General features: G+C 50.0%; 10 protein-coding genes across 10 annotated transcripts; 7 read left to right on the top strand and 3 right to left on the bottom strand.

Annotated features, from left to right (window-relative positions):
• Positions 1-3,373: 3,373 nt before the first annotated feature.
• PHACADRAFT_27941 (uncharacterized protein) lies at positions 3,374-4,480 on the bottom strand (the record flags this gene model as incomplete). Its single annotated transcript, XM_007394002.1, has 4 exons — positions 3,374-3,837; positions 3,863-3,881; positions 3,941-4,072; positions 4,199-4,480. 4 exons carry the CDS (start codon positions 4,478-4,480, stop codon positions 3,374-3,376), a joined length of 897 nt encoding a protein of 298 aa, XP_007394064.1.
• A 420-nt stretch (positions 4,481-4,900) lies between these two features.
• Positions 4,901-5,985, bottom strand: PHACADRAFT_27942 (uncharacterized protein; the record flags this gene model as incomplete). The annotated part of the gene is made up of 5 exons (XM_007394003.1): positions 4,901-5,327; positions 5,349-5,407; positions 5,454-5,512; positions 5,563-5,802; positions 5,865-5,985. 5 exons carry the CDS (start codon positions 5,983-5,985, stop codon positions 4,901-4,903), a joined length of 906 nt encoding a protein of 301 aa, XP_007394065.1.
• A 2,418-nt stretch (positions 5,986-8,403) lies between these two features.
• Positions 8,404-8,818, top strand: PHACADRAFT_254940 (uncharacterized protein). Its single transcript, XM_007395017.1, has one exon. It carries the CDS (start codon positions 8,412-8,414, stop codon positions 8,805-8,807), a length of 396 nt encoding a protein of 131 aa, XP_007395079.1. The 5' UTR covers positions 8,404-8,411; the 3' UTR covers positions 8,808-8,818.
• Positions 8,819-9,162: 344 nt separating this feature from the next.
• Positions 9,163-9,811, top strand: PHACADRAFT_194827 (uncharacterized protein; the record flags this gene model as incomplete). The annotated part of the gene is made up of 3 exons (XM_007395018.1): positions 9,163-9,489; positions 9,559-9,573; positions 9,614-9,811. The coding sequence occupies 3 exons, from the start codon at positions 9,163-9,165 to the stop codon at positions 9,809-9,811; spliced, it is 540 nt and encodes a 179-aa protein (XP_007395080.1).
• Positions 9,812-9,880: 69 nt separating this feature from the next.
• Positions 9,881-10,513, top strand: PHACADRAFT_254942 (uncharacterized protein). Its single transcript, XM_007395019.1, has one exon. It carries the CDS (start codon positions 9,945-9,947, stop codon positions 10,323-10,325), a length of 381 nt encoding a protein of 126 aa, XP_007395081.1. The 5' UTR covers positions 9,881-9,944; the 3' UTR covers positions 10,326-10,513.
• An 18-nt stretch (positions 10,514-10,531) lies between these two features.
• On the top strand, positions 10,532-10,990 carry PHACADRAFT_254943 (uncharacterized protein). The gene has a single exon (XM_007395020.1). It carries the CDS (start codon positions 10,565-10,567, stop codon positions 10,955-10,957), a length of 393 nt encoding a protein of 130 aa, XP_007395082.1. The 5' UTR covers positions 10,532-10,564; the 3' UTR covers positions 10,958-10,990.
• A 2,396-nt stretch (positions 10,991-13,386) lies between these two features.
• Positions 13,387-14,093, top strand: PHACADRAFT_254947 (uncharacterized protein). Its single transcript, XM_007395021.1, has one exon. It carries the CDS (start codon positions 13,441-13,443, stop codon positions 13,894-13,896), a length of 456 nt encoding a protein of 151 aa, XP_007395083.1. The 5' UTR covers positions 13,387-13,440; the 3' UTR covers positions 13,897-14,093.
• A 634-nt stretch (positions 14,094-14,727) lies between these two features.
• Positions 14,728-15,517, top strand: PHACADRAFT_254948 (uncharacterized protein). Its single transcript, XM_007395022.1, has 3 exons — positions 14,728-14,759; positions 14,810-15,206; positions 15,258-15,517. Exons 1-3 carry the CDS (start codon positions 14,741-14,743, stop codon positions 15,307-15,309), a joined length of 468 nt encoding a protein of 155 aa, XP_007395084.1. The 5' UTR covers positions 14,728-14,740; the 3' UTR covers positions 15,310-15,517.
• A 241-nt stretch (positions 15,518-15,758) lies between these two features.
• On the top strand, positions 15,759-18,213 carry PHACADRAFT_254949 (uncharacterized protein). The gene is made up of 7 exons (XM_007395023.1): positions 15,759-15,866; positions 16,006-16,091; positions 16,152-16,217; positions 16,266-16,670; positions 16,721-16,780; positions 16,831-17,415; positions 17,466-18,213. Exons 1-7 carry the CDS (start codon positions 15,764-15,766, stop codon positions 17,508-17,510), a joined length of 1,350 nt encoding a protein of 449 aa, XP_007395085.1. The 5' UTR covers positions 15,759-15,763; the 3' UTR covers positions 17,511-18,213.
• Positions 18,214-18,888: 675 nt separating this feature from the next.
• Positions 18,889-20,212, bottom strand: PHACADRAFT_254952 (uncharacterized protein). The gene is made up of 4 exons (XM_007395024.1): positions 19,830-20,212; positions 19,421-19,778; positions 19,240-19,371; positions 18,889-19,184 (listed from the first exon to the last, which is right to left on the bottom strand). The coding sequence occupies exons 1-4, from the start codon at positions 20,125-20,127 to the stop codon at positions 19,148-19,150; spliced, it is 825 nt and encodes a 274-aa protein (XP_007395086.1). The 5' UTR covers positions 20,128-20,212; the 3' UTR covers positions 18,889-19,147.
• Positions 20,213-20,512: the final 300 nt, after the last annotated feature.

The raw sequence follows: 20,512 nt of genomic DNA on the forward strand, positions 1-20,512 counted from the left end.
TGAGCCAGCAATGTTGGCACCATCTCCCTGAATCAAAGACTCAGTTCCAAAGCTGCCCCTTTGCAGCTGCAGTGGGGTTCAGCTCAAGGCGGTGGCTGAGAGAATCAAACTGCAGTTCACATGAAAAGCCTGGATTGAATGGCTGCGTAGCGCAGCTGTCTGGAGTGGAGTGAGGATAGAGTGACTGAAGGTCCTACCAACAGCTGACTTCTTGTACGTCGTCATCTTTTGGATGAGTTGGTACTGATCATTAGTGGCCTGACTCCTGTCAAAAGTTTCAGTTCGCCACTGGCAGAATAGCCATTCGAACATACCACCTTGAAGTGCACTGAGCCCTGGTGCCGCTGAGACATGGGTGTGGCTAAAACATCATGCATGTCTAAGATAATACTATTGGTGTAGGGTAACAGCAGAGAAATTTGGAGCTTTTTGTTGCAAAAAAATGCAAAAACAGCTTGTAAAAATAAGTAAGAATATGTCATATTTTTTCTCAGTATCCGACAGCCTGATAACTTGGCAATCTGGCAGCCAAGCCAACTGTCCGCCAGGCCGTCTATCAAAGTGCCCTGGGGACGGCAGCACCCAGCGGATAATCAGCTCGAATGCCGGATTGCCGAGTTGTCGGGCTGCCGGATACCGAGCAAAAAAATACGGCCTTTTCTTACTTACTTTTTCAAGCTTTTTTGCATTTTTTTTGCAAGAAAAAAAAAGTTCCAAATTTCTCTCATGCAATGTGTTCAGTGATGGTAAGCTCAAGGTTCACCGGAGGTGCAATTTCTCGCGGAGGAGAAGATACGGAAGCTAGGGCGCATTGTAAAGATATTGCCAACCTTTGAAAGGTGTTATCTGGCAGACATGTGCTTGCAAAGATCAGGGCAGGTAAAGTCAGCCTGAGATGTAATTCTCTAGTCTCTGCTGCGTGACTACCACTGAAAACACAGGAGATGGCACTTATGCAAATTGCTCCACGTAATACATCAATTCTCCTGCTGACAAGCCTGCTACTGCTCGCAGCGTCAACGTCTCACTTATACCTTATACTTCAGCCAGGAGTGGCAGCCCTGCAGAATTATCAGGAGGTATATGACAATGCGCTTCCTTGAAAGCTTTCTTCACGCAACTTGTTCTCTCGCAGATCTTCAATGATGACATCCGAAAATTGAGAGATGTACTTCGTGGCCTCCTCAACAAGGCCATCAAGCAGTCTGAGTAGCCTCTGGCTCTGGCTCTGCCAGTGCATTGCTACCAACAACAACACTGAAGTGCTAGCGGAGACTAGTGCTCAGATATATTTTCATCTGGCCAGAGCTAGCTCAGAGCTAGACACTTTTGAATTTCTTGTTTTCAAATTTATGCTGATATGCTCCGAGTCACCAGATTGCAGCTGTATCTGGTGACTACTCTTCTGCAGTTGCCTGATCTTACAATGGTACACTTTATGAAGCTCGAACCAGAAATGCCTTTGTATGTATGCTCCGAGAACACTTCAAAACCTTGTGTTAAAAACTTTATACATTATAGCATCCAACCTCCCAGTGTGTTCACTAAATATACACACCTCAGAAAGCCATAGCTATACCATGTGGCAGTTCACTTTGTACTCACCGAAGCTCTGCATCTCACAGAATGGAGCCAACTGAGTAATTGTTGCTTAGAGGGGCCAGCGGAAACAAATACACCCCATGACTCTGTCATCTGCGATTCGGCACATATCATGGTCACTGCTATGGCAAAGAGAGAGCCAAGCAGTAAGCAATAGTAATACAAAATGGGTTCTGATGCATGATGCTTAATGCAATGTGTATGATAGCGTGCTGCTCTGGTCAGCACTGACCATACTTGGCCCTAGGCTCACATGTGCTTCAATTGTCTGGTTGAGCGTGAGCCTATCTGTGTCAAATATGGTAAGGTATCATTTGGCTTATTGACATTGCTACTTATTTTAGAGCAGCTCAATTGATTATTGACAATTTGATATGACTGACTGATATGATAATTTTTGCCCTTTGAATCTCAGGGCTCCTTTACACAACATGCTCACTCGCATGAGCAAGGAGATTTTCAATGGTGACATCTGAGAGCTGGGTGATGCATCTGGAAAAACTCCCAATGCAAAATAGCACTAAATAGCATTAGTTGTCTGTAATTTATATTATTCTTATTATTCATATGCTACTTTTGTTAAATTCATCTATTTATATGCTTTCCCTCTGTTATCCTGGTTTAAACTGCTGATAAATAGTAAATCCAATGCTATTCTATGCTATTTTTCTTAAATCACTATTTCAGCTAAATGTCTGCTTCATCTTTGTTGTTTTACTGTCTTTTAATAGCTAGTTCTGTTATAATCACTAATTTTCAGCTAATAGCATGCTATTCCATCATTTCAAAGCTTTTTCATTCCCTTTTTCACCTGTCTTGTTAACAGCTGCTATTTGCCTGGTATTTGCCTGTCATTTTTATTATTTCAAAGTTTGTTCACTGCTATTTCTGAAAGTTTCGTTCATAGCTGCCATCTGCCTGCCATGGCATTATTTCAAAGCTTTTCCACTTCTATTTCTGCTAATCCTGATAATAGCTGCTATTTATTTGCTATTTGTAAACTGTTTAAGGGAGTGGCTACTGTAAATTAGTGTACAGTAGCAGCATACACCATAAAAACCACTTTGATTTGCTTCAGTGCCACTTATCATAACTGGTTAGCTGTCAGCTCTTACATATGCTATTGTCTACACTTCCATTTTAACACAACAGCAGGTCCTCATTAGACACTAGTTTAGAAGTTACACAAAACTGACTGCATACTATACAGTGTCACACTAGTATTTTCATGTTGATTATTGCCATATGTTTATAAACACCACAATATATGTATGAAGTTTCAAGGCAAGACATTGAAATTGCTTCTAAGTCCATCAAAGGGTACATATAGAAACATTGAAGCATAATACTTATGTAAAACAAATGAATTAGTGGTTAAAGTACGCTTGGTTTGGTTGGCAAGCTGAGGGTTCAATTCTCACCAGGAAGAGATATTTTAAATTTTTCAAACATATACAATATGACAGGTATGCAATATAGTGCTTGTGTGGAAGTTCTATATATTTTGGATTTTTGCATACTGCTTTTATTCTGGTGAATTAGCCTTTGTATAACAAGTATAGCACAAACAGTGAGAATAGCATGAAAATGGGTACCAAATAACATTAATAACAAGGGACCATACTATTCCAGTGCTATTCCTGCTATTCTGCTATTAAAGTAAAAATTAGTGCTAAACTATGCTAAATTATGCTAATTAGCAACAGAGGTTTTTTCAAATGCATGTACTCCATGGCTTTCTCAATGAGTCCATTGAGCAGCCCCTGTTTCCTCATGTGTTTCTTGCAATGGCAAGTGCTGTAGCCCATGCTTTGTCAGTGACTTGAAGAGTCTTTTCCCCAGCCAAAGCGTCGCTGCCGACAACAGTTCCAAGCTGTTCACTGGCAGGGAATGACCCATCGAACAACTGGAGCTGCACAAGCACAAGCACTTTGTCATCTGAAGATTGAGCAATGGTTGCTTTGGTGCTGAAGTTCTGGCTTGGGGCAGGTGCAGCTGTGCCTGCATCAGTACAGACATGCTTGGCCAGTGGGCCACTGGTGGCAGAGGATGCAGGAGTGGTCATTGTCACACTGGTGCTCTTGCATGCTGCCATGGCAGCTTTGCAAGTAGTCATTGACAGCTGCTTGCGTGCTGCCTTTTCAGAGCCCACTGCTCTGTGTTCGGCATTCTTTGAAGGGGCTGTGTGGCCCACGATGGTGTGTGTGAAGGCGTCATATGCTGTTGCAATTTGGGCTGTGTTACTGAGGTGTCACTTCACCCTGCCGCAGGTTACAGGTCTGTCATCAGAGATGGAAAAATCTCAGATCCACTCCTCAGTGAGGCCCACTTCACTTACAGTGCACTTGTCGATAGCGACAAAGGATGTGTATCGGCTCACCAGCAAATATTTGATGCCCAGTCTAGTGATGAAGGCCTTGGCATCTTGCGAAGGCTGCTTGCGATCAGCATCATTTAAGTCCATGATGAACTGACAAGCAGCTAGAGCCAGAATGAGCCCTCAATGCGGGTAATCCAGGGAAAACTCAATGGTCTGCACAGGAATGGGAAATCAGAGAACATTGCCAAGCCCATCACGCTGCCCGCAAAGGATGACCTTCTTTGGAGGCTTGAAGCTTGTGCCCTCAATGAAAGCAAAGACAATGAATTGGTGTCCAGGATATATTGCAGAGATCTTTGCAGGGGCCTGATGGATAGAACTCCTGGCATCTGTAGGGGTAAAAACTGAGCCCCAGTCAGCACTGACATTCTTGAGAATGTAGGTCTGGCTTGCACGCACCAGCTTGGAGCATTTTCCAATGATGCTCTCAGAGGTGGTGGCTATTTGACAGATGCCATTGCCAGCACATGCAATAGCCTTGCACATCTCACTTGACATGGTGGATCTGATGCCGAGAGTGAACATGCAGAGCTGTGCCATAGTCTCTGATGCTTTGATTGCATCGTTGACAGTCTTGAAAGTGCCTACAAGGTTCCAGACCTGGAAGATCCTTGTCAAGGCATGAAGTTACATGGGCAGCAGATATATACCTCTCCATCTGTTAGAATAAAACAAGCTGTAGGTTTGTCTGTCCTGCGTGAAGCAAGTACTTTCTCCATTGCACTCTGGATTTCTGTGCCCCCATAGCTGGCCGATATGATATTGATATGTCAAGTCTATGTGTGAGTAATCAGTAGAAGTACACTGGCAAGACAATCAACATATGGCTAAACCCAATGTTTGTTCATCATACATGATACTTTCAGACCACAAACTGTCGCAGTGACTGCCAAAGCTGAAGATGTTGAAGTGTGTTCCCTAACTTGGCAGGACCCTGAGTAACATCACGAGCACATGCTGAGCAGTCTCAATCCTGCTACCTTCCATGCTGCCACTGCAATCCACTAGGAAGATGTATTCTTGGTTTACAATTGGCAGCAAGTTGAACTTGGGCACAATGTTCAACTGCATAGCAACTGCACTGGTGGATGCACACTCAGCAACGCAGTGCAGGGTGTCTAGTCCATCAGCAGCGATGCACAAGACAAAGTCTTGGGTAAGGAAGTCTTGGGAGAGGTATTGCGAGCTATGAGACATCGCATTTGACCTGTTATCCAGGATGGTGAGCATCAAGTGAGTTGGGCTGGCAATACTTCTGGCTGTGTCTTGCATGCAGACATCAATGGAAATGCTGATGTGATGAGGCAGAATTCTCTTATGACCTGCTGCACCATGAGAAAGGACACTATATTGCATTCCAACATACATTGGGATCTGCAGTCTGATCTGGTTGGTAGCGTCGTCCTCCATGAGGTTGAGCATGTACTGTAGATGGTCAGATAGTGAAACATAGATCATTGAAAAGACTCACAGTAACTGTGGTAGTAATCATCTTGCCTATGGGAAGGGCTCCAACAGAGATGGAGAAGACTGTGGCAAACCATCAGTGAGATATTGAGCAGTGAAGTCGGTAGCCTGACCATCGTTGGTTATAAGCTCAACAAGGCCAGTGGTCTGCCTGAGTTGAACAGCATTCTTATAGTCTCTTTTAGCCTCGTCACGTTCCTTGGTGATGGTGGTGATGACAGTGCTGTCCTCCACAGTCATCTGGAAGCCGCATACAGCCAACTTGGCAGGAACAGGAAAGATATACTTGGCATGGAGAATGCCTGTTGGGAAGGATTGCAGAAAGTACTGAGTGACAGTAACAATGGCAGATACTAGACGTGCATGAGCTAGCTGTGCATGTGAGCATCAAAATGACATTAGAAATGGTACCAACCATCTGCTACGTCGGCATGCACTTCAGCCTTCTCAAGTGGCAGATATACAATGCTGAGGTCCGACTGGACATGGATAATGCTGCAGGCTTTGTTTCTGACAGGTCTTAACTGCTGCACCATTGTACTAGTATTTGGGAGTTTGGGAGAGAGATCAACTTCTGGTCACTTGTCTTTTATATCATTCAGAAACAAATTCATTCTTCAAAGACATCAGAAAGATGGCTGAGAGCCAACAGAAAGCCACCATGGCATATACAAATATGGCCTGTAACTCCACCACACAGCCATCCTGGTTTGCAGCGAAAGATTTGCTGCCTGAGTGACCACCCAGTTCAAAACTCTGGGTTGTACCTGGTCATAAAAACATTAGCATAAAACAAACAGCATTCCTATGTCTAGTAAGCTGTAATGCCAGCTCTGGGCCGCTGGATTTAAACACCTTTGGAGGTGACCCTGTCTATCATAGTTGGTGCTTAGAGCTGGACAAATGACCGTATCCTTAACAGACGAGCTGAGACGTATATCAAAGCTTTACAATCCAAAGATATGACACAAAAAGGGATAATCTCCAATACAAATTTGTGGTCAGCAGTGTAGTGACAGCCTAGCGAGATGATCAACATACAAAATATTATCTGCGCCATGACCGCCAACGGGTACTACGCGGGTGCATCGTGGTTGGATCCAGCGCAACATAAAAGCCAAAAATTGGCCGCATCCTGAGTTTCACCGGAATTGCCGAGACAGTTATTAATGACGGTAAGACGAGTACTTGTTAGAGTGGCAGCTCGTTTCGCCCGATTTGGGACTGGAGATCATCAGCTCTCAGCACCGCGCGTCCAACATGCAGTGTGTACATATTTTTGTCAAATTGCTGTACAGTAATTCAAGGACCGGGAATGAATCCATGAACATGCAATTAGGTGATATACCGACTAGACTCTGAACCAGTTAGTCTTACAGCATGCTCAGGCTTTGGCAAGATTTCTTCGAAACGGTCTCTCAAATGCTTCTATGCATCGTGTGTTTCACTGCAGAGGTACCGATCTACAGGCGCCTAATCAGTTTGAACCCTTTTCCCGGCCTCCACGATCTAGTGCGGTAAATCTCTGCGCACTGAGACATATGCCCTAAATACTGACAGCCATGTCCTTAGGTTATGAGGCAAATGATGCGAACAGGTCAGGCAGCGTTGACGCGTTCCAGTTGGCGACAGTTGCGGACAACTGGACTGTTGACAGTTTTACACGTCTGCCGACCAAAGCCGGCGACGTCCTACGCAGGCTGCATTCGCTCCCGGACCCCGGACGGCGCCGCAAATTTATCATAGACTATCAAAAATTTGATGACGAGCGTCCTACCGAGGAGCAGCTGGATGGTCTGTACAAGGGCAGGCTCCCGCAGGTGCTGATGGATGTAGCCCTCGACCGCCGGCTGTACGACAATTTCCAGGACTTCCACACAGGGGTGAGTCTTTTAATCTGGTTCGAAGCCTCTTATATTCGGTTCACGCTGCAACCCTTAACAGGAATATTTACTCTCCGTGTACAGCGCACTTACAGGATTTGTTTACCATGCCGTCACGGAACCTTGCACGAAGCCCAGTCACCGAGGCGGCAGCCATGCTCCGTGGAAAAAGCATGTTTTGGAAAAGATTCCGCAACTGTGGACAATTCTGCTGGACTATCCGCACCTCATTCGACTTGATGGCCGAAGTAACCTTCGATCCGATGGTCAGGAAGACGACTTGCAGGGACATGTTATCGACCTTCTAGTCAGCCAGATTAACCTGTCGAAAGCCGAAGGGTGATTAAATCTTACAATAGCTTGATCGCCAAGGCATTTGCTTACTCCCCTTCAGGGTCCAACCCCCACGTCTACTGAACAGCGACGCGTCGCACGTCGCCTTTCTCTGCTGGATGTCTTCGAAAAGTAAGGTATACCTCGCCAATTTAGATAACGTTGTGATGGGGTCGTACTGGGAGACGTGTCCGCCCGAGGATTTCCTGCTGTGGGTCGGCAGGGCAATGGCTCGGAAGACTTTGGTCCCGGAGGAGTTCTTTGACCGCTGCAACGCCAAGCTACTTTCCGACGGCGTCGTAGACACCGAGCTGTTCTGGCTGCTGAATCATCTGTGGCGTTTCTGCATGAACACGCAGCTGAAGGCACAACGAGGACAAGACCCGCGTCTGGCCCTCAATGTATTGCGTGCCTGTCAGCGACAGGTGTGCAGTGGCGAGGACAATTGGCAGTGGATGATCCTTCGACAAACCTTTGCGAATGTTCGGTGGGCCATAAATATTTATTCGCTCATCTGAGTTGAGCTCACCGCTATTTGTAGGGACATGCTCTCGAAGGACCCCGCGACCCAAATGCAACTAGGAAGTGCTCGCGAGTTCACCCATAATATCATTCTCTTGGTCGCTCGTGCCGTTGTCGTGGCGGCCACGAAGACCGAACGGCGTGAGCTAGGTCATCATATCCTTTTGACACTGCGTTTTCACTACCGTTGACCGCGGTCGATCCCCACAGACGTCCTTGAAGGCATGGTCAATTTCTTCTCTCTCGGCGCCGAGACGCTGAGCGGCATGGATCCCGTGAATGCCTCGGGCTCTTCTGAGCACGCAGATTTCCGCACGGCTGTCCGCCAAGTCTGGCACAAGACACACGAAGATCTGCAAGCGCTTTCCCCGTCCACCGCGCCGTTTCGTAGCGTGGTGCTGGAGTGGTGGGTGGAGTGTGGCGAGAAGTGCGGCGTCAACATCGAGGCATCCTACGAGCCGACTATGGGCCCTTCTTCTGGTACGCGGAGGTGGAGGAAGGACAACGGTTGTGCCTGGAGAGAATGCCTTTGCTTCGGCGAGCGTCCGTACCATAAACTGCGAGTATGTAAGAGGTGCAAGAAGGTGATGTACTGCTCAATCAAGTGCCAGACCAGGTAAGTTACTACGAACCTCTGTATCTCGATACGAACTCAAATATTCCCGAATTCAGGGACTGGAAGGAAGGAGGTCACAAGCATACTTGTCAAGCATAGTCGCATTTATTACTTCCGCACAGTTGACAAGGACTGCTGCTATAGGCTGCTTTTCGTTCTGCCAATGTCTCGGTGGAGTTTCAAAGAGACTCAATAGGCTGTTTATATATGAGTATCACGCTGTGCTTTGAGAACGCCCTGTTCTATGGCGTGGAGCACATCATACCGCCGCTGCTTCGCTGAAACCAGGCGCTTATTAGTAACTTTGATGGCCGCACGCTCTCTCTGATTCGTTCTCCAAGTTTCACAAGCAGACCACCATGACACGCAGGAAGAAAGGGAAGAAGACCAGGAGTACACGGGTATTTGGTGAAGGGGCGCTCATGACGGTTGCTACGATGCCTTGGACCGTTGACACTTTCCGCGAACAGCCCGAGAAAGTAGGCGAAGCACTGAAACAGTTCCATTCTTTCCCTGACCCCGTGGAACGATATGACTTCATGGCCGAATATATAGACTTCGACTTTGCGGGCCCCAGTGAGGCCCAATACGATGGCCTGTTCTCAGGAGGACTACCTCAAGCCTTCCTTGATATTGCCATGGACAGGCGGCTCTATGAGGAGTACCCCGACGACCCTGATGCCGCTGTAAGCAACGTTCACGCGCATTTTGACAGACAGATTGACATAGATGATTTTATGCCCGGTTCGCTACAGAACTACCTGCTATCAGTATGCACCGCTCTCACGGGGCTGATCCACCATGCCGTAGATGATGGATGCACACATCGTACCCATAAATGTGGTCAGCATCATCGGTGGGCGCAGGAACTACTTGAAACCTTTCCTCGGTTGTGGACGCTCATTCTCGAATATTCTTCATACATTCTTCTCGATCCCTGGGAGCCTGATGAAGGCGATGAAGAAGAAAATATCGATTTCTGCGGGCATATCGTCGATATTCTCATGAGCCAAGTTGCTTTGTCCAGAATGGAACGGCGAGTACATATCGCTTGACTCTAGAGGTAACACATCCTCATAGTATTCTGCGCAGCGGTCGTCCCCCTGGAGTTCTAAACAATCTGGCAGCACATGTGGCTCTCATGTGTTGGTATTCGGCAGGCGATAGGGCATCTCTTGCGCAAATCGATGCCGTCTTCGCATCTTATTACGAGTTCTGCACGACAGGGGACTTTCAGACGTTTATTGGCAGGGCTATCGCACGCAAGACCGTCACACCGGACCAATTTGTATACCACAGCAACGCCAAGCTACTCGCTGATGACGTGGTCGACGGAGAGCTCGCCTGTCTCATGAACAACTTGGGCTGGTTTTTTACGCATCCACAAATGAAGCGGTCTCGCGGTTTGGACGATGAACACCCATTGAACCTTCTCCGCGCTGCGCAGAGACAAATCTGCAGTGGGGATGATACTTACTGCGAGTGGAACATAATCAGACACACATTCTCAATGATAGGGTAAGTCACAAGATTTTAGCTACGTACTAGCTAATACTGGCTGCGTATAGGGATATGATGATGAACGACAGGGAGAAAAAACCAACTGGCTCACGCGAGTTTCTTCATAGCGCTGTTTTGGTCTTAGCTCGAGCTGTAATTCCAGGTGCCATGGAGACAGATAAGCGGAAGCTAGGTGTGTACTATGTCATGTTAATCTGGCTCTTATGTTAATGACTTGTCTTTGCAGTCGACTTGGAAGGGATGATCACGCTGTTTGCGGTTAGTGGTGCCGCCCTCGAGGGAGCGGGACCTGAAGAGCGGGAGCTGCCAGAGTGGATGGACTTTCGTGGGTCCGTTCAGCAAGTGTGGCATCGCACAAATGAAGATCTAAAGGCGCTGTCTCCGGCTGAGGCTCCCCACCGTAGCCTAGTCTCGAAGTGGTGGTTAGACTTCGGAAAGAAATGTGGGATCGACGTCGATGCTCCGTACGAACCATCACCCGAGATTGCTGGGGCGTCAGGTGCCTGGGTGAAAGACAAGGGCTGCGCATGGAAGGAATGCCTTTGTTTCGGGGAGCGACCCTATCACAGGTTGCGGAGGTGCAAGAGGTGCGAGAATGTGCTATATTGTTCGAAAAAATGCCAGACAAAGTAAGTAACGCACCTTGAATTAATTGCCTAAGGCCTCCTCTGACAATATCTTTCAGAGATTGGAAGGAAGGGGGGCATAAACTAATCTGTAGAACACCCGCTCGTTAGGCTAAGCGAAGTACCCTGCTTTATGGCCACTGGCTGTCGGGTAGTACCTCCATAGTAAATTCCACGAGATATGGGCTTTCGTTGTTGGGAACTTCCCGTATGTCATGAGGAGTACGCGTGGGCGATGGGTGTTGCCTCGTGTTTTTAGTCAATTTACGTGGAGCTCGAATTGAGCGCTTATCTCCCTTTCCAACTGACCCCCTGCAATGTCGGAGAACTGGTCAGTCCGCGACTTCGCCATCCGGCCTTCTATGGCAGGAGAGGTGCTCAAACGACTACATTTGCAACCGTTGGAGCGAGTGCAATTTCTCGAAGACTATACCAGATTTGTGGAATTGGTACGCCCGACAGATTCAAAGCTGGATGAGCTGTACCATGGAGGGATGCCGCAAGCTGTGATGGACTGTGCACTGGATAGAAGACTCTACGAGGAGTATCCGTCCAAATCTGATGCTTCTGTGGGCCCAAGTCGAGCTTTTGTCTTTGCTTCATGTGCCCACTAACAGCGTGCATGACAGCTGTACCTCAACGGCCTGTATGCTACTATTCTCCGCCTTGTGCACTATGCTATAGGATGCGGACGTGGGTCTAGAACACGTGCCAGCGCTGTTCGCGCGCCATGGTCAAAACGTCTCCTCAATAGCTTCCCTCAGCTTTGGACACTCTGCCTAGAACATTCCAGCCTCATCGTCTGCGATCCCTGGGACGAAAGCGAAAATGCAGGAGGTGGAGCCAATATGCGCACCCGCGTCGCTGACCTCTTATGTGCAGAGTTGAGCTTGTCTATCGCAGAGACGTAAGTATCGGACAGTTCTCGCAGACGCCGAAGTTGAAGAGGCTGACACGAATGGTCTGTCTGAGTGGCAATATTCCAGGAATACTGCGCAGCGATGGCCCGCATGTAGCCACGCTTTGCTGGCTGTCTGAAACCCGCGGAAAATGGAAAACGCATATTGATCCAGTCTTTACGTCCTACCATCAAGTGGTCAATCCAAATGATTTCCGGACTTTTGTAGGCAGAGCCTTCGCCCGCAAGACGATAACTCCCGAAGCCCTCATAAAGCGCTGCAATGCCGACCTTCTCTCTGAGACCACGATAGATGGGGCACTTAGTAGTCTAGTCGACCATTTCGTGTTCTTCACTATGCATCCTACCATGAAGCCGCGGGCGACCGAGACTGAAGCCTTAGCCCTTAATTTTCTGCGTGCAGCACAGAGGCAAGTCTGCTGCGGCAGAGACGATTTGGAATGGGCAATGCTGAAAACGATGTTTATGGTCATCGGGTACGAACACTCCTAATTCCACTCTATGCTGCTGACGAAGTGCCGCTAGTGAGCTCATGAAGAATCTCCCGAGAGCGGACCTTTTCGGCACAAGCCACGAATTTTCTCACAATGTGATCGTCTTGCTGGCTCGTTCTGTCGTGCCAGGGGCCATGGAAAGCGACAGAGAAGAGCTCAGTGTGTCACCATTCCATGCACTGTGACACGAGTTACCACTTACTGACCTCGTATGAAGGGAGCCTGAAGCCAATAATGAGGCTTTTCACCGGGGGCGCAGCGGCATTGCGTACAGGGCATGTCGACTGGATAGACTTCAGGGGCTCCGTACACCGAGTTTGGCATCGAGCGCATGAAGATCTGCAAGCCTTACGTCCAGCGATAGCACCTCACAGGAGTGTCGTGATGGAACTGTGGCTGGACCTGGGGCGCAAGTGTGGTGTAGACGTGGAGGCTCCATACGAACCGAGTCCCGATATTTCCGACGGTTCAGGTGCATGGTCGAAGGATCGCGGATGTGCTTGGAAGGAATGTCTGTGTTTCGGAGAGCGGCCTTATCACAAATTACGGAAGTGCAAGAGGTGCAATAATATTCTATACTGTTCGACGAAGTGCCAGAAGAGGTCAGTTTCCGCTACGCTAAACTTGAAGCTTCCCAATCTCTGATCAACGCTGTTCAGCGACTGGGACAAAGGCGGGCACAAGCGCGTTTGCCGTCCGCCATCAAGTTGATCAATGCCAAAGGCTGCATAGGAGATCTCTTCTCGGTCTCTGCCGCCGGCCTGTAGTTGGAGGAGGAGGGACAACTTTTGTTCTAGCCATGTCAATTATGAAGTGTACGGTAAAAGCTGTGGCATTTTATGCTTTACAAAGCCAGATATAGTAATTATAGTGTATGATGGATGCTTCCAAGGCTGTATTGTCTAAGGTCAATATCGAGAATCTCGACAAACGTTATGATCAGTAGTTTTCGGGGTCCTCCGTGTCCTTGTTAGGACCTCGGCCATCCCGATCAAGAACTTTCATTCCTGCCACACCGCTATCACGGTGGAGAAGGATAAACAATTGCCGCTACCCGCCATCTGCCCTCCCAGTTTCATGTCTGCAGAACGCATGCATGACTATGAAGAGACACCACGCTTTACTACCGACTCGCTTTGGACGTGGACAGTCGAAAGCTTCTCACGGGAGCCATTTAGAGCTGGATGGGTCCTCAAGCAGCTGCATGCACTTCGGGAGATGCGGCTGTTGTTACAGTTCGTGCTGGATTATCAGGCTTTCTCTGCAGCACAGCCCTCCGAGGAGAACTACAGGACCCTCCTCGATGGTGGACTATCACAGGCCCTTTTGGGTGTGGCGCTGGATAGACGGCTCTATGACCCGGCACAGTTCGAATCACGGGCGAAGGTATTGTGGGCTTTCGGCATCTACTTACGCTCCAAAGTCATTTTTCGCTCTTGCAGGCACATCTCATATACACTTTTGGGACCCTCAATGGTTTGGTTAAGCATGCGCTTAGACAATCTCCTGTGGCAGCAGCCCATCACCCTGTGAACCACCCGACGTACGCAGTTCACTTGCTGGAAAACCTCCCTCGTTTGTGGGACCTTATGCTTGAAAATTTTTATGTACTCGAGACCGAGAATCTTAGTCCTCTGGTCAATGAAGACACCAATGCCGAATCGCTTACCATTCGGTGGCAGATCATCCACCTCGCTATCTCCGATATGGAGTTACAAAAGACGATGAGGTGAGTTGTTAGCATGGATTTATTGCTAGCTTACTAACTGCGTATAGTGGTTCTCTAGATTCAGACTTGCTCGACACCGCCACACCACATGTGGTCGTACGATGTTGGTTGCTCGCGAGGACCAATGACATGATCATATCTGCTGAAAATGCCCTCAGTTCGCTCTATGCGTGTTTCGACAACATCGAACATTTCAAGGCATTCGTCGGAAGAGCCATCGCCCGCGAAACACTTAGCCCACAACAGTTCATCAGTTGCTGCAATACTCGGCTCCTCATGCAGGTCGTGCTAGACAACCAGCTCGTTTATCTCCTCAACAATTTGAGCTATTTCTGCTCCCACCCACAGCTGAAGCACGCCCGTGCTCACGACAGAGATCATGCCGCCAGTTTGCTCCGTGCGACTCAGAGACAGTTCTGCAGCGGCGAGCAGCGCTATGAATCGCGCGTTGTGGAAATGGTGTTCACTCAACTTTTGTACAGTGGTATCTCTTCGAGCTCATTCCCTGGAGTGCTGATTCCCTTTACCAGACATATCATCCCACAGAACCTAGAGAGGTTCAGACGCATGCCGGAGTTCTTTCACGATTTGGCCGTCCTTCTCGGCCGAGCCGTCGTACTGGCAGCTACGGAGCCCGACAGCACAGAAATGGTCGCCAGCGACCTGGGTGCGTGAGAACCTGGCCTACCGGAGGCCCTGCTGCTCACCTCACAGCAGAGTCTACCCGCGAAATGGTTGACTTTTTTGCATCAAATGGCGAAGCCCAAAGTCAAATTCACCCTAGATACTTTGAGCCTGACTCCTCGAACTTCGTAGAATCCGTTCGTCGGGTTTGGAGACGGGTCTACGATCAGCTTCATTCTCTCCCGTCTTCCATGGCCCCCCGAAAAATACTTGCCACTCAATTGTGGACGGACCTCGGGCAGAAGTGTAGGGTCAATATGCGTGCGCCGCCTGAGGCGCGGACACACCGAGAATATTCCGGAGTATGGTCCAAAGACATGGGTTGCGCCTGGAGAGAATGTCTCTGCTCCGGAGAAAGGCCGCTTCACAAGTTGCGCATGTGCAAGGGATGCGAAAACGTCCTGTACTGCTCAACGAAGTGTCAAAGACGGTGAGGCGCCAGATCCTTCGTGTTCTGTCTGCGGCTCATCAAAACATGTAGGGATTGGACCGAAGGCGGGCATAGGAGTGCCTGCCGTCCACCCTTTGGCTGACGCAGCCTCTCAGGCCCATATTGACAAACCGTGGCGACATGCGAGATCATGTTGGCGCACCGACATGACATACCTCGTACTATGCGGGTGTTGTTGCTCGTGGTAATGTCCGTGATGAAGAAGTACTAGTAATACTGGTACGCTCATGCTGAGGTATCCGTATGGCCGGATAGCGAAAGACATCTAAATAATTGTGCACATACATCGCAAAGCTAGTAAAACAAATAGGATCGCATGTGCTCGTCCACAACTACTTGGGATTAGAAAAGAGCAGCAGGCCGGGTGGAAGGGATCCGGGGTCTCGCAAGTCCGGGTCATGACGCATGATGCGTGACCCATTTCCAGATCTCCAGGATCTCGGGCGCCGGCACGCCTCGTCCGGCCGACATGATCACGACGTGGTCGCACGCCGCTTACACAAGTTCATTTTCATCGTCTACAACGTCGACAAAATATGCTCGGTCTGCGCACACTTCGTAGCGGTCGCCTGGCAAAGCCATCTGCCATTCGCAGTAGCCTGATGGCTCGCGGCTTTGCGAACAGTGTGCCGCGGTATCGTGAGTAGTGCGAGCTAGCTGTCAGTCGTGAGGTGCTGATGGAACTCCCCCCAACGTCGTCTAACTCACACCGTAAACCCGCCTTGTAATACGCGCTACGACTCGCCTTGCTCGACCCATCGCTCAACAATGGCCACAGAGGAGAAAATCATGGTCAAGAACCCCGTCGTGGAACTAGATGGCGATGAGATGACTAGGATTATCTGGAAGAAGATAAGGGAGGAGGTACGAATAGTCATAGCGTGTACAAAGAGCCCTAGACAGCTTTAACACTGCCTTTGCCAGCTTATCCTCCCATATCTTCAACTGGACATCAAGTACTATGACCTCGGTATTGAAGCCCGAGACGCTGTAAGTCGACTGAGCTCAGTGGAAGACCTTGCAGCTCATAGCACCCAGACCAGCGACAAGGTAACCGTCGACTCTGCCGAAGCGATCCTCAAGTATGGTGTTGGCATTAAGTGCGCGACTATCACACCCGACGAGGAACGTGTGAAGGAGTTCAAGCTTAAGGAGATGTGGAGGAGCCCGAATGGCACAATTCGTAACATCCTTGGAGGCACTGTCTTCCGTGAGCCCATCATACTCCAGCGTATTCCAAGGCCAATTCCAGGATGGAAGAACCCCATCGTTATCGGCCGTCACGCATTTGGTGACCAGTACCGCTCGACCGACTTCGTCGCGCCAGGACCGGGAAGGATTCAACTGGTTTATACGCCTGAAAACGGTGGTGAGCCCGTGGCAATGACCGTCTACGACTTCAAGGGCAAGGGTGTTGCCATGGCCATGTACAATACCGATGAGGCGCGTATGCTTTACATGCTCGTGAGGCGAGTACTTACCCTCTACTGCAGTCAATAAAGGGATTCGCCCACTCTTCGTTCAAGATGGCCCTTTCCAAGAAGTTGCCACTGGTACGGTTTGGTCACGTTCGCCTAGGTTCGTTGTGCTCACTTTTTTGCAGTTCATGTCCACGAAGAACACGATTATGAAGAAGTACGACGGCCGCTTCAAGGACATCTTCCAGGAGATCTACGAGAGCGAATACCAGAAGGCATTCGAGGAGGCCGGCATCTACTACGAGCACCGTCTCATTGACGACATGGTCGCACAAGCGATCAAGTCGTCTGGCGGTTTCGTCTGGGCGTGCAAGAACTACGACGGTGACGTCCAGTCTGACATCCTCGCCCAAGGCTTCGGCTCTCTTGGTATGATGACCTCAGAGCTTATCACGCCCGACGGCAAGACTGTCGAGAGCGAGGCTGCGCACGGCACTGTCACCCGTCACTACCGCGAGTGGCAGAAGGGTCGCGAGACCTCGACGAACCCTGTCGCGTCCATCTTTGCCTGGACGCGCGGACTCATTCACCGTGCTAAACTTGACGGAAATGACGCGCTCAAGCACTTCTGCGAGGACCTCGAGGCGGCGTGTGTTGAAGTCATCGATACCGACGGCGTCATGACCAAGGACCTTGCCCTCGCTATCCACGGAAAGAACATGAAGCGCGAACACTGGGTCATCACTGACGTTTATATGGATGCTGTTAATGTGCGTAGCCTGTTGTCCGTAGTCACCATAGTGCTTACCAACCTTTGCAGGCTAAGCTCAAGGAGAAGATGAAGGCCCGCAAGTCGAAGGCCTAAACAAAGACGGCTGTATAGATCGGGATTGTATCGTAGGTGTATTATGTGCATGTGCATCTAGGTTGGGTTACTACCGAGGGATTTGCTATACCATGGTGCTGTACTGTGTCCATTCATGTGTTACGGCTACGCAGCTTGGAGCGTCCACCAAAATTGTGCGAGCAACCGCGTCGGCCGAACGGGCCCTGGAAGTACTTCACCGCCAATAAAACCCCTGGTAAGCCACGCATCGATGAGCCAGTTGCCCGTAACGATGAGAAATGTCATCGTCCATAACCATCCTGCGAATCCCTGCACCTTCCGACCACTGACGCGTTTGAAGGCCTGCTCCAGCACAACCCCAACGCCGCTGAGGACAAAGAAACCGCCAATCTGGCGAAAATCCGTCCCGCGCGCCATTCCCCAGATGCAAATATCGTGCATCACGGCTGACAGGACGAACACAGCCAAGACGCCACCGGCCCTGCCAAGTAGGAGCCGTGCGGGCTTCAAACCGAGCTGTATGAACAAGTGACGGAAAAGCTGGTGCCACCGCCGGCCCCAGAAGTCGCAGAGCGACGTCGCCGCCCACGGCGCGACGCTGAAGGGCGGCCAGTCGGCCGGTTCCTGACGCGCGAGCGCGAAGGTGATGAGCGTCGCGAAATGGTAGTCCATGCTAAGCGTGAAGTAGACGCCTGTGGCTGTGAGGAGCGTGATGAACGACGACCAGAGGTACCGCTGCACGGGCGGGAGATGCGGGTCGAAGATGGTACCGCCGTGTAGCGAGCCGAACGACTCTGGGCCGAGGTAGTAGATCGTGGCTTGGATGGCGTCGCAAAGCACAAAGTCGCGGAGGGCGCGCAGTGCAGTGGAGCGTATGAAAGCGGCGTTTGAATGCGTTGGGCGTGTTTCTGGAGGAATGTACAATCCGCGGGACCATGACCAGCCGATGCCTCGCAGGTTACAGCAGAGGTCTAGTGCATCCTTGTACGCGCTTCGTGATGGGTTCTCCTGGGGCCGCTGAAGTGGCTGAGAGCGCAGTGCCCATTCAATCATGCGCATGCTCAACACGAACTGGATGACCTGTAGAATGCGTTGGTCAGCGCTGCGAAAATAGAAAGCAAGGCTAGACTCACGCAGTGTCCGTAGTTGTTGTGGTTATACTGTGGCATGCCTAAAGAAGCATCACTACGCGTCGCAGCTCTCCAGGTCAAAGCCAGGGCTGATGGAAGTAGCGCCAGTCTGAGATGTCGCGTGTCAGGCAAGAGAACCAACACCGCCATTGCATAATAACATGCAAAGACCGGGAAAGAGAGGACGACCAAGGACTGTAAGTCTAGAGGCACGCGATCCTCAAGACGAGGCATAGCTGGGTCTATCAGTCCTCCGGGGGGGGGGGGTTGAGGGGTTGGTTCCCTCGGTACGTTCGTGTGCTGGCACAAGTTGTGCGACGGCAAAAAACACGAACTTGACCGCCGAAGCGCTGTGCTCGTCAAACACTGGCATATGAGCGCTTATGAAGGCGGACATCTGTCCCACGTCGCACAGGTGCCGAATAATTCAGGCTCGTGTCTAGTAAGCGAAGACAAAGGAAAGTGCGATGTGTTGGGTATAGTTGGTGACTATCCGTGATCGGGTCCAAGAAAAGGAAGAGGATATTACGCCTGCGCAACTAGCTCTCGGAGGAAAGGGTATCTAGTGACGAGAGTCTAAGCGAAGAGTCACTGATCGCGATGTAAAACTCACTAACTCGTGATCATCCAGGAACCCCTTGTCACGGCTGATACACTCCGCAAACTGCATTAAAGTTTTGCCTGAGGTGAACAAGAGCTCGTGGTAATGAGCCAGTGCGGCCTCCATTTGTTCGAAGTCTCTCGGGATGCTAATGGCCGTTAGCCATGGAGAGTGTACGAGGTTAGAGCTGCTCTTACAGATCACACAGCGCGCGATTCACGTCAAGGAGGGTACACCCATCCGGGTTATGGACTGTTAAGAATGGGTCCCCATTCGCGTCTCGAAAACCAATGGTCTGCATGGGAGGGAATGTGGCGAAGGCGCAGGACGCGTTGGGGTGGACACAGAGAGGCCCGTACTGCGAAGTCTTGCACTCCGGAAACGTTGGCAAATGAGTAAGGAGGATGGCCAGCGTGTCCGGGGATGGCATATGAGGAGCGTCAGGTGCGGTTTCCGAGAAGTGAAGATAAAAGTAAAGCGGATGCAACTCGACGTCTGGCGGGAAGGTCAAGGGTTCACGAATGGAGCTGCGGGACATACTGCGGTATCGTGAAGCTATGTAAACATCAATATACACGTGTAGAGCTGACCAGGAATAAAACGCACTGAAGCAGGCATTAGCGGCCTTGCAAGTCTTGATCTCACAGTCTGACGCGTGCCTGACGAGGATGTACGCGAGCTCGCGCCAGGACAGCTCCTGCATGGCTTCGCCCATGACCACCCGCCGCTTAGGCCTTCCAAAACCGGCCTTGAAACAAGCTGTTTGCCAGAGTGTGCCGTCTTCATACAGCCTGCGAAGGCGTCGGGACGTCTGTGAGAACGATATGTGCGCAAGGAGGTCGCCGCCAAGCTTATCATGTATATGCACAAGAATCTCGTTAGAGATAGTGTTGAAGTCTGTCATCTTCAGGTCGGGAGCGGGTGGATACTGGGCTCGAAGAACGAGGGCGTTAGAGATTTATACCAGGTCACACGCTGTCGGCCACTGTAAGGACCAAATTGGCCACTGGTGTCGTTTTAGGGACAGATGGGAGGACAAGGCAAGGTCCAGGGACATTGACTTCCTCCTGTCGCTGTCTTTTGCTCGACAAGTTGCATGGAGGCACAGACGGGATGATGGATAGAGGCAAGCTGGAAGGCCTAAATGGTATTCATCATTGCTGACTTATTCTGGGACTTATCAGATCCAAAATAAGCAGTATTTCAAGTTCTATCCTCCCAAACTTTGGACATGCAAAACCCGAGTAAGCTGTCTTGCAGAGTCAGGAGCAATCGGAGGTTAGCGGGCC

This window comes from Phanerochaete carnosa, assembly GCF_000300595.1.
Source record: "Phanerochaete carnosa HHB-10118-sp unplaced genomic scaffold PHACAscaffold_4, whole genome shotgun sequence".
Lineage (NCBI taxonomy): Eukaryota > Fungi > Basidiomycota > Agaricomycetes > Polyporales > Phanerochaetaceae > Phanerochaete > Phanerochaete carnosa.

Bases quoted from the DNA above. Each gene is read 5' to 3' on its own strand.
- PHACADRAFT_254943 (XM_007395020.1), top strand. From the start codon at position 10,565: ATGATCACGCTGTTTGCGGTTAGTGGTGCCGCCCTCGAGGGAGCGGGA.
- PHACADRAFT_254947 (XM_007395021.1), top strand. From the start codon at position 13,441: ATGTCTGCAGAACGCATGCATGACTATGAAGAGACACCACGCTTTACT.
- PHACADRAFT_254952 (XM_007395024.1), bottom strand. From the start codon at position 20,127: ATGACAGACTTCAACACTATCTCTAACGAGATTCTTGTGCATATACAT. The intron at 19,779-19,829 runs GTGCGTTTTATT...ATGTTTACATAG, and splicing joins GGCCGCTAATGCCTGCTTCA to CTTCACGATACCGCAGTATG. The intron at 19,185-19,239 runs GTTAGTGAGTTT...TCTCGTCACTAG, and splicing joins GGGTTCCTGGATGATCACGA to ATACCCTTTCCTCCGAGAGC.
- PHACADRAFT_254942 (XM_007395019.1), top strand. From the start codon at position 9,945: ATGTGTTGGTATTCGGCAGGCGATAGGGCATCTCTTGCGCAAATCGAT.
- PHACADRAFT_254949 (XM_007395023.1), top strand. From the start codon at position 15,764: ATGCTCGGTCTGCGCACACTTCGTAGCGGTCGCCTGGCAAAGCCATCT. The intron at 16,218-16,265 runs GTAAGTCGACTG...CATAGCACCCAG, and splicing joins GTATTGAAGCCCGAGACGCT to ACCAGCGACAAGGTAACCGT. The intron at 16,781-16,830 runs GTACGGTTTGGT...ACTTTTTTGCAG, and splicing joins TTTCCAAGAAGTTGCCACTG to TTCATGTCCACGAAGAACAC.
- PHACADRAFT_254948 (XM_007395022.1), top strand. The intron at 15,207-15,257 runs GTGAGGCGCCAG...CAAAACATGTAG, and splicing joins TCAACGAAGTGTCAAAGACG to GGATTGGACCGAAGGCGGGC.
- PHACADRAFT_254940 (XM_007395017.1), top strand. From the start codon at position 8,412: ATGGTCAATTTCTTCTCTCTCGGCGCCGAGACGCTGAGCGGCATGGAT.